We start from the raw sequence: 13,359 nt of genomic DNA on the forward strand, positions 1-13,359 counted from the left end.
ACAAGGGTTGAAAAGCATTTGCCAGTAGGTTGCAGACTTGATGCATGATGATGACTGCTTGTCTAGCTTGCTAGCTAAGATTATGAAAGTATTGACATGATCAGTCCAATCAAAGCTATGGTAGATATAACGTTATTTGATGTCCATTTTATCTTTGGTCAATGACCTCGAGCATTCTTGGATGGGCACTTGAGTTTTCGAGCTCTGTAGATTCTGCTGTGACGCAGTGTCTCCATCAGTGACAGAACACTGAGCCAATCATAGTGCAACTAGAGAATATTACCAACCCGTACGCTCCGGCTCTGCCCCACCTGCCCAGAATGACTATAGGAGCACTACAGTGGACTCGTCTAACACACATCTTGTGTTCATTCAATTTAGACAATGAGACGTGGCCACAATGCACCTAATCCTACATGCCACGCTATGCTTTTGATTATGCTTGTACAGTACTGTCTATGACTATTTGACCAATTCAACAGTGATCAGCTGTGGAGATCCAGGTCCTGTTGCCAATGGGATTTACATAGGGAATGAGTTTACCTTCAACAAGACTGTTCAGTATCACTGTAACCCAGGCCACGTCATGGATACTGTCGGTACATCTGTGCTCCTCTGCACCAAGGACGGATCTTGGAACCAAACCAAGTCTAACTGTAAAGGTAATTCAACTTTGGTTATGACTCAGTAATACTTGTCGTTGGCTTACAAAGAAACAAACATTTCTACTTTAATTTCTTTACTTAGGGCTGAGATGAGAAGGCGCAACAAGAGAAATATAGTACAGATATCACAACACCCCAGAATTTCAAGCACTCAGAGATCAAAAGATTTCAAAAGTTTTTTGATCCTGTTTGGAGTAGTTTCTCTACCTTTTTGGCACAGCAAGCAAAATGATTGACTTGCACAGACTGAAGGGATGTTATCCATGAAATGTGTAAGCTCTGTGCTATCAGATGTCAGACTTCAAACTTGTGGAGAAAACAATGTATCCAGTTAGTGGTGCAATGCAGGCAAGCATAGAGCAGGGAAGTCTCCTCCTGAGCAGATTGACAGGCAGAGAATGAATGTGTGCACTTCACATATAATTCCCCAGAGTAGTACTTTAGCAAAGCAATTGCAATCCTGTGGGTGAATACTGTTCAATATGCCAGAAGTTCCTGTTTTAGAATTGTAATATTTTATCGTCTCAGCGGGAGTGTTAAGAAATTACAATTCATGCAATACCATGCATATAATCAAAAACAGATACACTTCCCATAACGGATATGTATTGTGATTAAAGGGACGGCTACTTCCCAGTGAATTACAATACTTGCCATTAATAGGAAAGTGAAAACACTTTCTCCCTGTTGGAGAACGGATATGATAATCAAATAGGATATGAACCATTGTAAATCATCCATTCCCTTCTAGTACATCAATAGATATGTTTAGAAAATTGAGGCGTTTTGAGTTAACATATAGTACTTACTCACTCAAAATATTGATATTGTTTTGCACCCATATCAGTGATCATGTGTGGCCAACCTCCGGCTGTTCGCAATGGGAAGGTTGAGGGATCAGACTTGCAGTGGGGCTCCAGTGTCACCTATAGCTGCTTCGATGGGTACCAGCTATCCAGCCCTGGAATCGTCTCATGTGAGGGGAACGGCACATGGAGAGGGGAGATCCCTCATTGTCTTCGTAAGTTGAAATTCAAGTTATTTTAAGACTGAACCTGAGCACTTGATCTAATCTTTAGTGCAATGGCAGTGTGCTCAAAGCTTAGCTATTTGCCTATTGCTGGTTTTTGTAACAAATGTTATTCTATAGTAGACACATCAAACTAATGAAAGCGGTGCCTTTCAAATTAAATGTGCCTGGCCTACTTATCCTTCCTATAGCCCTGTTAAAGTTGTGCTGCTGGAGGGTGCATGACCAGACTAAACCCTCTGTGAAATGTCAGATTTGACAGATTGGGAAACTGTTGTGACAGACCCAAACATTTTCTAAATTGATCCCTCAAGTATCCGCAGCTAGGTCTGCCCATAACATGAGCATTACAAGGTGCATGGATGGAGTCTGCTGCTGCAGCCTGCAGGCCCTTGATAATAAGCTCCTGACACAGTGTCAGAAGTAGAGCCAGAATGTTCATCTAAAGTCTGCAGGAGAGCACACTCTGTAAAATAAACTTCTCATGCTGTGGGTCTGAAAGAGGTCTGAGTGACTTCTGCCTCTAAACTCTTTGTGGAAAATTTAAGTGAGGCATTTCGCAAACATGAAGGACCTATTATGAAAAAGCAACTTGAAACCATTGTATTATCCATTATAAAGAGCAGGACTAGTTCACACACTTTTTACACTCCCCTACATTATATCAGGGGTTCCCAAACTTTTTCACTCAAAGCCCCCTTCCAGCATTGTGGAACATCCCACCCCTCTTGTTGGTGGAGACAACATTTTGCAGGTTTTAAACTTATTTCCTGTAATTCTACACATTTTGTCATGGGGTGCAGATAACATTTTGTCATTTTAAAGCAAATTTCCTTGCAATTCTATACATTTTTCTATGCCTAATGTCTATTCATGTGATATTTCAGTGACTCAAACATTACAACAAAATCTATGGGCTAAGAAATTCTTAACTGACATGGGCTAGTTGATCTGGACATTTCTGACAAGATATAAATACAGTGCCTTCGGAAAGTATTCAAACTCCTTGACTTTTTCCACGTTTTGTTAGGTTACAGCCTTATTCTAAAATGTATTAAATCGTTTTTTCCCTCATCAATCTACACACTATACCCCATCATGACAAAGCAAAAACAGGTTTTTAGACATTTTTACGCAAATGTATTAAAAATAAAAAACTGATATGGCATTTACATAATTATTCAGACCCTTTACTCAGTACTTTGTTGAAGCACCTTTGGAAGAGATTACAGCCTCGAGTCTTCTTGGGTGTGACGCAACAAACTTGGTACACATGTATTTGGGGAGTTTTTCCCCATTCTTCTCTGCAGATCCTCTCAAGCTCTGTCAGTTTTGATAGTGACGTTCCTGCACAGCTATTTTCAGGTCTCTCCAGAGATGTTCGACCGGGTTCAAGTCCAGGCTCTGGCTGGGCCACTCAAGTACATTCAGAGACTTGTCCTGAAGCCACTCCTGCGTTGTCTTGGCTGTGTGCTTAGGGTCATTGTCCTGTTGGAAGGTGAACTTTCACCCCAGTCTGAGGTCCTGAGTGCTCTGGAGCAGGTTTTCATGAAGGATCTCTCTGTACTTTTCTCCGTTCATCTTTGCCTCGATCCTGACTAGTCTCCCAGTCCCTGCCGCTGAAAAACATCCCCACAGCATGATGCTGACATGTCCTCCAGACATGACGATTGGCATTAAGGCCAAAGAGTTCTATCTTGGTTTCATCAGACTAGAGAATCTTCTTTCTCATGGTCTGAGAGTCTTTTGATGCCTTTTGGCAAACTCCAAGTGGGCTGTCATGTGCCTTTTACTGAGGAGTGGCTTCCACCTGGCAACCAATGTGCCTGATTGGTGGAGTGCTGCAGAGATGGTTGTCCTTCTGGAAGGTTCTCCCATCTCCACAGACGAACTCTAGAGGTCTGTCAGAGTGTGGGACCTTATATAGACAGGTGTGCGCCTTTCCAAATCATGTCCAATCAATTTAATTTTACACATGTGAACTCCAATCAAGTTGTGGAAACATCTCAAGGATGATCAATGGAAACAGGATGCACCTGAGCTCAATTTCGAGTCTCATAGCGAAGGGTCTGAATACTTAAAATCAAATCAAATGTTATTGGTCACATACTTATTGTTAGCAGATGTTAATGCGAGTGTAGCGAAATGCTTGTGCTTCTAGTTCCGACCATGCAGTAATATCTAACAAGTAATCTAACAATTTCACAACAACAAAGGAATGAATCAGAATATGTACATATAAATACATGGATGAGCGATGGCCAAATGGCATAGGCAAGATGAAGTAGATGGTATAGAGTACAGTATATACATATGAAATGAGTAATGTAGGTTATGTAAACATTATATAAATTGCCATTGTTTAAAGTGACTAGTGATACATTTATTACATCCAATTTTTTATTATTAAAGTGGCTAGAGATTTGAGTCAGTATGTTGGCAGCAGCCACTCAATGTTAGTGATGGCTGTTTAACAGTCTGATGGCCTTGAGATAGAAACTTTCCACCTTCTCCACTACTGTCCTGTTAATGTGGATAGGGGGGTGCTCCCTCTGCTGTTTCCTGAAGTCCACAATCATTTGTTTTGTTGAGGTTGAGTGTGAGGCAATTTTCCTGACACCACACTCCGAGGGCCCTCACCTCCTCGCAAGGCCGTCTCGTCGTTGTTGTTAATCAAGCCTACCACTGTAGTGTCATCTGCAAACTTGATGATTGAGTTGGAGGCGTGCATGGGCACGCAGTCATGGGTGAACAGGGAGTACAGGAGAGGGCTGAGAACGCACCCTTGTGGGGCCCCAGTGTTGAGGATCAGCGGGGTGGAGATGTTGTTACCTACCCTCACCACCTGGACCCAGTTGCACAAGGTGGGGTCGAGACCCAGGGTCTCGAGCTTAATGACGAGTTTGTAGGGTACTATGGTGTTAAATGCTGAGCTGTAGTCGATTAACAGAATTCTTACATAGGTATTCCTCTTGTCCAGAGGGGTTAGGGCAGTGTGATTGTGATTGCGTCGTCTGTGGACCTATTGGGGCGCTAAGCAAATTGGAGTGGGTCTAGGGTGTCAGGTAGGGTAGGGTGGAGGTGGAGGTGATATGATCCTTGACTAGTCTCTCAAAGCACTTCATGATGACGGGAGTGAGTGCTATGGGGCGATAGTCGTTTAGCTTAGTTACCTTAGCTTTCTTGGGAACAGGAACAATGGTGGTCCTCTTGAAGCATGTGGTGTAAATAAGGAATTTCTGTTTATTTCTTTTTAATAAATTAGCAAAAAATTCAAAAACTTTTCGCTTTTTCATTATGGGGTATTGTGTTTTAAAAAAAAATCGATTTTAGAATAAGGCATTAACGTAAGTCAATGGGTCTGAATACTTTCCGAAGGCGCTGTAGCTCTTTAAGGTATGCAATGACTGACTTGAGAAGAGGAAAGTTGATGATGTACAACCCAGTTTTGAAAATTGCACTTTGTGCATTCTACTATTACAACTTTCAAGATTAAGTTGAAAGCCGGACTCCAAAATAAATATGTATATGTGTATATATACTGTGTGTGTGTGTGTGTGTGTGTGTGTGTGTGTGTGTGTGTGTGTGTGTGTGTGTGTGTGTGTGTGTGTGTAATGGGAACCACTGACATATATTACATAGGCTCTCTGTCTCACATAACCCTCTAAAGAACAAGCTCTCACAAGAAGATTATCTTTTTTTCACCTCATAATGTTGTGATTCCAAGAGCCATGTGATAAATGACTAGCTAGTCAGTTGTCATTTTTACCCTGATGTAGACAGCTTGTCTGTCGAAACGTTGGTTATTAGGTTATTAAATTATTGCATCTGAGCTCCTAGAGTGTGTGGCTCTCCTTTTCTTTTTCAAGTGTTCTACTCCACTAGCTAGCACCTCGCTAGCTCCTCTTTCACCTCCAGATTAGCTGGTCAGTTTTGCCTATGAAACGTTCTGATCCTCATGCCTATTAAAAAATTGTGAATCATGAAATCCGAAACCCACGTAACCCGGATTATGTGTGCGATGTCAATTGTGTGATTTGATTTATGGTCTCTGTGTTTTGTTGTTTCTAGCTGTGCTGTGTGGAGACCCTGGCACCCCCGCAGAGGGTTATGCTGAGGGGAAGCAGTTCACCTACAAGTCAGAGGTGACCTTCTTCTGCAGGGACCCCAACATCCTGGTCGGGTCCCCCAGGAGACTGTGTCAGGTTGATGGGAGCTGGAGTGGAATACAGCCCTCATGTATAGGTGGGTCGCCCATTCATACCATAAAAATAATAATAATACACATCTGCTGCCTTAATTGTGGTGAGTTGTACTATATCGTGTTGTGTTGTTGAGTGTTTCCTTCTTTTCTTCAGTGATGATGATGTTGGTAGGCAGTGAGCTAAACATTACATTTGTCTTCAGATCCTGCATATAACACATGCAGAGACCCTGGAACTCCATCTTACGGGATACCAGTCACGTTCCAAGGATTTGAGGTAAGGTCCTTACTTTAAGCGATGTGAAATTATGAGTAGACAGACATCTTTGTATTGACATTTGTGCTCAGATACTTAGCTAAAACAATCCAAAATAGTATTCTGGTCAGTCAAAGTAATTCCCAGGTTGTTGACCATTTATAGTAAAGTGTCTTCTATTTTAGGTTGGAAGCAAAATCTCCTTCAAATGTCGTAAAAACTACCACATACTGGGATCTACGACAAGAACCTGTCTGGAAAATTTGACGTGGAGTGGTGTGCAACCAGAATGTATTGGTAAGACTTTTTGAAAGATTTGTTTTTGTCCCAAGACATTGTCAAGAAAAGTAATTTATTAATCCGGCAGGTATCATTTTTCTTAGCATTGACTTGTTAATGACTAGAGGGAGAGATACATGCGGTATATAGGGGGGTATGACAGCCAAAAGGAGTAAAGTATTGGTTTAGCAAATGTAACCCTTTGATTTACTGCATTCTAGATCACTACTCTCCCCATGGCAGTGTCATGTTCTCTATCCCTCTTCTTAATAACTCTGCCCAATATTATAGGTCTTGAGCTGTATATATGGATTAGAAGACAGATCAAAACGGAAAAGCCATTGAGGGTGATGTTCAAAAGGGAATGGACATTTGAGAAATGGCTGTGTGATTCATGGACGGAAGTAAAGTAGGGATTGCTGCCCTCAGCAAAGAAATTGATAAAGTTAGCCAAGTTTAAGATGTTCGTATGTGAGTTGTAAATCAGTGTGCGATTTTGACAACATACCCCACAAAATCCTTCAGGCCTTTCCTCCACATAAAGTGGCTTCACTGTCAGAGGCTTGGGAGTAGGGAGGCTTAAGTTGATGACAGGAAGGTGTGAAGACTGAGCTCATATATTATGTTACAAATAGATAGCAACACTCAGGATTTGTTTAATAATTTCACTCCTGATAGGATTGCTTGATCTCTACATAACTCCATAGTACTGGTGTGGGTGTGGGGCTGTTGTATTCTGACCGGTAATCCCGGTTAGTGGTCAAGGGAATTTATTGTGAATTACCTTCCTTTCTTAATTTTTTGTAGCCCATGCCTGCAGACAGCCCGAGACACCGTCTAACATTGACGTGAGGGCTATTGATCTACCAACTCTGGGCTATACTTTGATCTATACATGTCAAGACGGATTCTTCCTGGATGGGGGATCAGAGCACAGGACATGTAAACCTGATGGAAAGTGGTCCGGAAAGCCACCTGTCTGCAAAGGTATACTTTTGCACTGGAATATGACTATTATTAAAATGTCATTAATTCCAGTGAGAAGGATAAATTGTACTGTGGGCCATATATTTAAATGATCAGTTCACCTGCATCTTGTATTTATCAATCATATTTCCCCCTACAGTGGGGAGAACAAGTATTTGATACACTGCCGATTTTGCAGGTTTTCCTACTTACAAAGCATGTAGAGGTCTGTAATTTTTATCATAGGTACACTTCAACTGTGAGAGACGGAATCTAAAACAAAAATCCAGAAAATCACATTGTATGATTTTTAAATAATTAATTTGCATTTTATTGCATGACATAAGTATTTGATCACCTACCAACCAGTAAGAATTCCGGCTCTCACAGACCTGTTAGTTTTTCTTTAAGAAGCCCTCCTGTTCTCCACTCATTACCTGTATTAACTGCACCTGTTTGAACTCGTTACCTGTATAAAAGACACCTGTCCACACACAATCAAACAGATTCCAACCTCTCCACAATGGCCAAGACCAGAGAGCTGTGTAAGGACATCAGGGATAAAATTGTAGACCTGCACAAGGCTGGGATGGGCTACAGGACAATAGGCAAGCAGCTTGGTGAGAAGGAAACAACTGTTGGCGCAATTATTAGAAAATGGAAGAAGTTCAAGATGACGGTCAATCACCCTCGGTCTGGGGCTCCATGCAAGATTTCACCTCGTGGGGCATCAATGATCATGAGGAAGGTGAGGGATCAGCCCAGAACTACACGGCAGGACCTGGTCAATGACCTGAAGAGAGCTGGGACCACAGTCTCAAAGAAAACCATTAGTAACACACTACGCCGTCATGGATTAAAATCCTGCAGCGCACGCAAGGTCCCCCTGCTTAAGCCAGTGCATGTCCAGGCCTGTCTGAAGTTTGCCAATGACCATCTGGATGATCCAGAGGAGGAATGGGAGAAGGTCATGTGGTCTGATGAGACAAAAATAGAGCTTTTTGGTCTAACTCCACTCGCCGTGTTTGGAGGAAGAAGAAGTATGAGTACAACCCCAAGAACACCATCCCAACCGTGAAGCATGGAGGTGGAAACATCATTCTTTGGGGATGCTTTTCTGCAAAGGGGACAGGACGACTGCACCGTATTGAGGGGAGGATGGATGGGGCCATGTATCGCGAGATCTTGGCCAACAACCTCCTTCCCTCAGTAAGAGCATTGAAGATGGGTCGTGGCTGGGTCTTCCAGCATGACAACGACACGAAGCACACAGCCATGGCAACTAAGGAGTGGCTCCGTAAGAAGCATCTCAAGGTCCTGGAGTGGCCTAGCCAGTCTCCAGACCTGAACCCAATAGAAAATCTTTGGAGGGAGCTGAAAGTCCGTATTGCCCAGCGACAGCCCCGAAACCTGAAGGATCTGGAGAAGATCTGTAGGGAGGAGTGGGCCAAAATCCCTGCTGCAGTGTGTGCAAACCTAGTCAAGAACTACAGGAAACGTATGATCTCTGTAATTGCAAACAAAGGTTTCTGTACCAAATATTAAGTTCTGCTTTTCTGATGTATCAAATACTTATGTCATGCAATAAAATGCAAATTAATTACTTAAAAATCATACAATGTGATTTTCTGGATTTTTGTTTTAGATTCCGTCTCTCATAGTTGAAGTGTACCTATGATAATAATTACAGACCTCTACATGCTTTGTAAGTAGGAAAACCTGCAAAATCGGCAGTGTATCAAATACTTGTTCTCCCCACTGTATATATTGGTATTCAATAAAGTAGTTAATTTGCTTTGTTCTCTGTGCTGGCTGAGAATACCTAGATAATTGAGTATACAACATTTCTGCTATCATCACATCTGAATCACTTTGGTAAAATGTGGCCAAAATAACGTTGTGACTATTAGGCTACAAGCAGCAACTGACAGTGAGTAGGTCACATCCATAAATGTAATTGAATCAATTATTTATTCCGTCTTTCAGTTGGCCCAAAAATAAATGGTAAAAAAGGAGTGGAGTCGGATGTTCAGAAAAACAAGATTGGTGGTATGTTATTTTCTCTGAGTCATCTTCTCTGTTCAAATGTCTTTTGGTATTTTGCGTCGTCATGATGATGTGGCAAGTGACACCTTGCTTCTTGAAAGTCCAATATCTTGAAAACTTGACTGCTGACATGCAAAACATTTTGGGACTGTATCAACAGTGGACTAATGAAAAAAATACAAATATAACATTTTTAATGGATTTTTCCTTTAATATGGATACTGCACATCTTGAGATTACTCTTAATGACGGATCTTATGTACAGACAGCCGATGGATGACGCAAAAATTTAAATAATCTGGTTGAATTATTGTACTTTATCTTGTTCTAGGCATACAGTATAACACAAATCTTTCTTTCCTTCAGTTCCTGTAAATGTGTTTTCTTTAAACTTTGGCTGGACCGGGTTCTATGAGTACCTTGGGGCAAGAGAAGGTGCCACTATTACTGTAAATGGATTCAATGCAACAACCAGTAGAGTTAATGTCACACTTTTGGATCAGAGCAGAGTGCAGCTTAAACTCTCTGGTAAAGCACAACACTCATGTTAACGCTGACATTATTTGATTTGCCAAATATTACAGTTGAAGTCAACATTACAACAGTAAACACCAACCGATAACCCAATTTCCATTGTTTTCAGGAACATACAAAAAGGAGGAGAATCATTTGCTACTGAAGGTTTACCAGATACGTGGTCCAGCAGAGCATCATTTCAGTAAATTCAAGAACGACAACTGGGCAATGGATGGCTACGTGAGTCTTTTATTTTAATTAAATTATCATTATTTCCAATTACATTAGGGCCTTATTATGGACTTCAAAACAAAAATATTTTGGCTCCCTTACTTAAGCATGTTTTCTCCTTCCTCTGTTTTCTAATATGCTGTACACCTAGCTCATGAGGTGCTAATGTCTGCAGACCATGTCCTTCATCAATATGCAGCTCTGGCAGCTCTGGCATAAGGTTTTGACTAGCATACCTAATACAAGTGGCTTAAAATTATTTGAATGAACATGTGTCAGTTTTAAGATACCGTATTACTTTACTGTAGCCCTCTTTTGAAATTTAAAAAATATACTGTATCTTCATTTATACAACAGGCAGAGATGTAAAAATACTTGAAAGTACTACTTAAGTCATTTTTTGGGGTATTGTACTTTACTATTTATATTTTTGACAATGTTATACTTTTACTTCACTACATTCCTGAAGAAAAGGATGTACTTTTTACTCCAAACGATCTCCAGCTGTCCCACAGTAATGAACGTGTTGGGAGTCGGGACAAGACAGACAGGCAGGCAGCGTTTCTCAGCCAGTTGAAATCATGAATCAGCTGGCATAATTTTTATGGATATATACAAAGAAATGTCAAACTAAACAAAGTGCAGCTAGTTTGCAGTCTTTCCAGCTTCAGTTTGAAGTCATTGTGTTTGCTGTGTTGTTGGCTAGCTCCTCTGAAAAACAGTGTCCAGGCGAGTGAACACATTTTTCTATGCCAGACGAAATCGCGCCTCATTAGCTCATTGTTATGGATGTATCCAAATAAATGTCACTAGAAAACAGCTAAAGCAAATACGGCTACTTTGTTGTTATTCTGACTGCACTTTTTGACGTGACTGTAAGTTAGCCGTAGTTGGCTAGCTAGCAAGCAAGGGATAAGAATGTTGCCAGCCAGTATGGCAATGGAACATTTAGAACGAACGACTGGGTTGGGTCCATAGATACAGAACAAAAAGACTGAACAACTGGGTTACGTCTCTAGCAACCGAACCGATAGAACGAACGACCAGCCGGCTTGGGTAGCAACCCTAGATTTGTGTCGGGACTATATCTTGTGGAAGGATGAAATAGTATGAATGCATTCATCAAAATAACGTTTTTTATGAAAATATGTCAATCATTATTTTAATATGTAAGTAACCCGTTGTATATAAGCACCGACTTCTCGGGCATCACTTAAGTGAACACTACAGAAGTAAGTAACTTCAAGGCGAGTGAGAATGATAAGCTGTATGAGATCCAAAGGGTTATGTGAGGTAAATGGGTAATAGTTCTCGTTGTGCAATGGTTCTGCATTTCAGCTCTGCCCTGATTTAATCAGTAAAAAAAGAAAATTCCCTCTCTTTTGTGTTGGTTTAGGTGACCGCAGAGTCTGACCAGAAAACCTTTGTTTACCAGGGTCATATTCACAGCAAGGACTTTGGAAAATTTGTGCTAACAAGAGGAGGTACAGTCATTGTGTAGTCTCAGTAATACAACAACATAAAAAAAAATGCATGCACGGTTACATTTTACTGCTGATACATGATTCCTTTTATATAAGTTACTCCCGAAACCTTGACAAGAATGATTGTACTGTTATGTTTCTTTATTAGGTCTCTTTACAACAGACCTGGACCCATCAAATCCTCCATACTATGGCACAAATAGCAGTTCAGTAGCAGTTGCCATACTAGTGCCATTCTTTGCCCTTATTCTATCAGGGTTTGCATTTTACCTCTACAAACACAGGTAAGGAGTGCTGGCTATTGGATGTCTTGGTAACCTGCATTGGGGATGTTTGTCCATATATGCTTGGATGTTAAACATTGTTGTCTCTTTCTTATAAGTTATGGGAAACTCCTGTGCCAATTCACCAACGATGAGTGATCCCTAAAGGTTTCAGTTGATAAATCGTTACATAACAAAGCCAAATGTTAGATGAGTGTGTGACAAAATGATTACAAGAAAGAGCAGTGGAGTTTTCCAAAGCTAATTGAACAAGCAAAAGAAAGAAAATGTGACAATATAAAATGGAAATTACCCAATATTAAAAGAACATAAAAAATTGGCAGGGTACTTTCACAAGACACTGATGACAATGAGAGACCCAAAGATGTAATCAGGGCTGGCGGCAGGTAAGACATAAGAAACTAAATCACTATAAACAACAATTCCTACTTCCACATCGTCATTACTATCTTTTACTTTTTTCATTTTGTGGAGAAAAAATGATAATTTGAGGGAAAAACATCAACTTGCTGGGCTTAAATTAATATGTTGTCTTCTTTGATCTCATATTGTCATCTCTCTGTCAGCATATTTCAACCAGCTGAATGTTGTTCTATTTGTTTTTTGTAGACATTTGCCCAAAAGATTTCATGAGAATCCATGTTTTTTGACTGATAAAATTACCGGAGGGGAGTTTTGAAGTATTGTGTTTTAACGTATAATGAATACAGAATCATGCTTACTAAGTATCTTCATATTCACGTAATTGTCAGATTTAGAATACTGTCTTTTGACAATGTCATAATCACATAATATAGGATTAGTCTGTTTTGATAGTGTTTTCTTCTTTCTTTACTGAATTTTGCATACCATACTGTACATGTTTAGCCGCTAAGCTTCATTACCACCCTCTCTTCCTCATTCAAACTCCCACAGAGACTTTGGAAAGCTTTGGAAATGTGTTTTTTAATATGCAGAGGTATTCTCCACATACTGTATGCAGATAGATCCTGCTTTAACAATGCCTTTATGGGGGATTAGCTTTAGGACTTTTTAAATCCAAACAAAGTTAATGTAGAAGACACTAAGCCCTCCAGGCAAGTCTCTAAACCTGCATTTGTCTTACTTTTACTTAGTGAGATTTGTAAGGTAATGGAGGGAATATTAAGTAAAGGCTTACAAAGTAACTCCCGGATGGAATCAAGGTCTTCACACTGATCTTATATTGAAGCTTAAAACCAGGTCAGTAGGCTTTTAGTAGGACTCCTCAGTATCATATTTCAAATAATAAGAGGTTATATAGTCTCCTAGGGTAAATGTGTATTCTAGATCAAAGGAGGACTGAAACATAATTTCATTAGCTACGGGTTTCATTTATTCTTATTCGTTATATTTAAAGATGCAGTTACAATAATTTAC

The 13,359-nt window shown here is 40.4% G+C and overlaps 1 protein-coding gene across 1 annotated transcript in view; it reads left to right on the top strand.

Annotated features, from left to right (window-relative positions):
• Positions 1–13,359, top strand: part of LOC139571177 (CUB and sushi domain-containing protein 1-like) — a 572,617-nt gene that overhangs the window by 555,812 nt on the left and 3,446 nt on the right. The window contains exons 59-70 of the mRNA XM_071393795.1: positions 483–662; positions 1,513–1,686; positions 5,767–5,940; positions 6,103–6,176; positions 6,341–6,452; positions 7,242–7,421; positions 9,387–9,449; positions 9,813–9,974; positions 10,090–10,202; positions 11,590–11,677; positions 11,826–11,961; positions 12,285–12,347. Of these exons, the coding sequence (XP_071249896.1) occupies positions 483–662; positions 1,513–1,686; positions 5,767–5,940; positions 6,103–6,176; positions 6,341–6,452; positions 7,242–7,421; positions 9,387–9,449; positions 9,813–9,974; positions 10,090–10,202; positions 11,590–11,677; positions 11,826–11,961; positions 12,285–12,347 (1,519 nt within the window). The remainder of the gene's footprint in view (positions 1–482; positions 663–1,512; positions 1,687–5,766; positions 5,941–6,102; positions 6,177–6,340; positions 6,453–7,241; positions 7,422–9,386; positions 9,450–9,812; positions 9,975–10,089; positions 10,203–11,589; positions 11,678–11,825; positions 11,962–12,284; positions 12,348–13,359) is intronic.

Source organism: Salvelinus alpinus, chromosome 3 (assembly GCF_045679555.1).
Source record: "Salvelinus alpinus chromosome 3, SLU_Salpinus.1, whole genome shotgun sequence".
Lineage (NCBI taxonomy): Eukaryota > Metazoa > Chordata > Actinopteri > Salmoniformes > Salmonidae > Salvelinus > Salvelinus alpinus.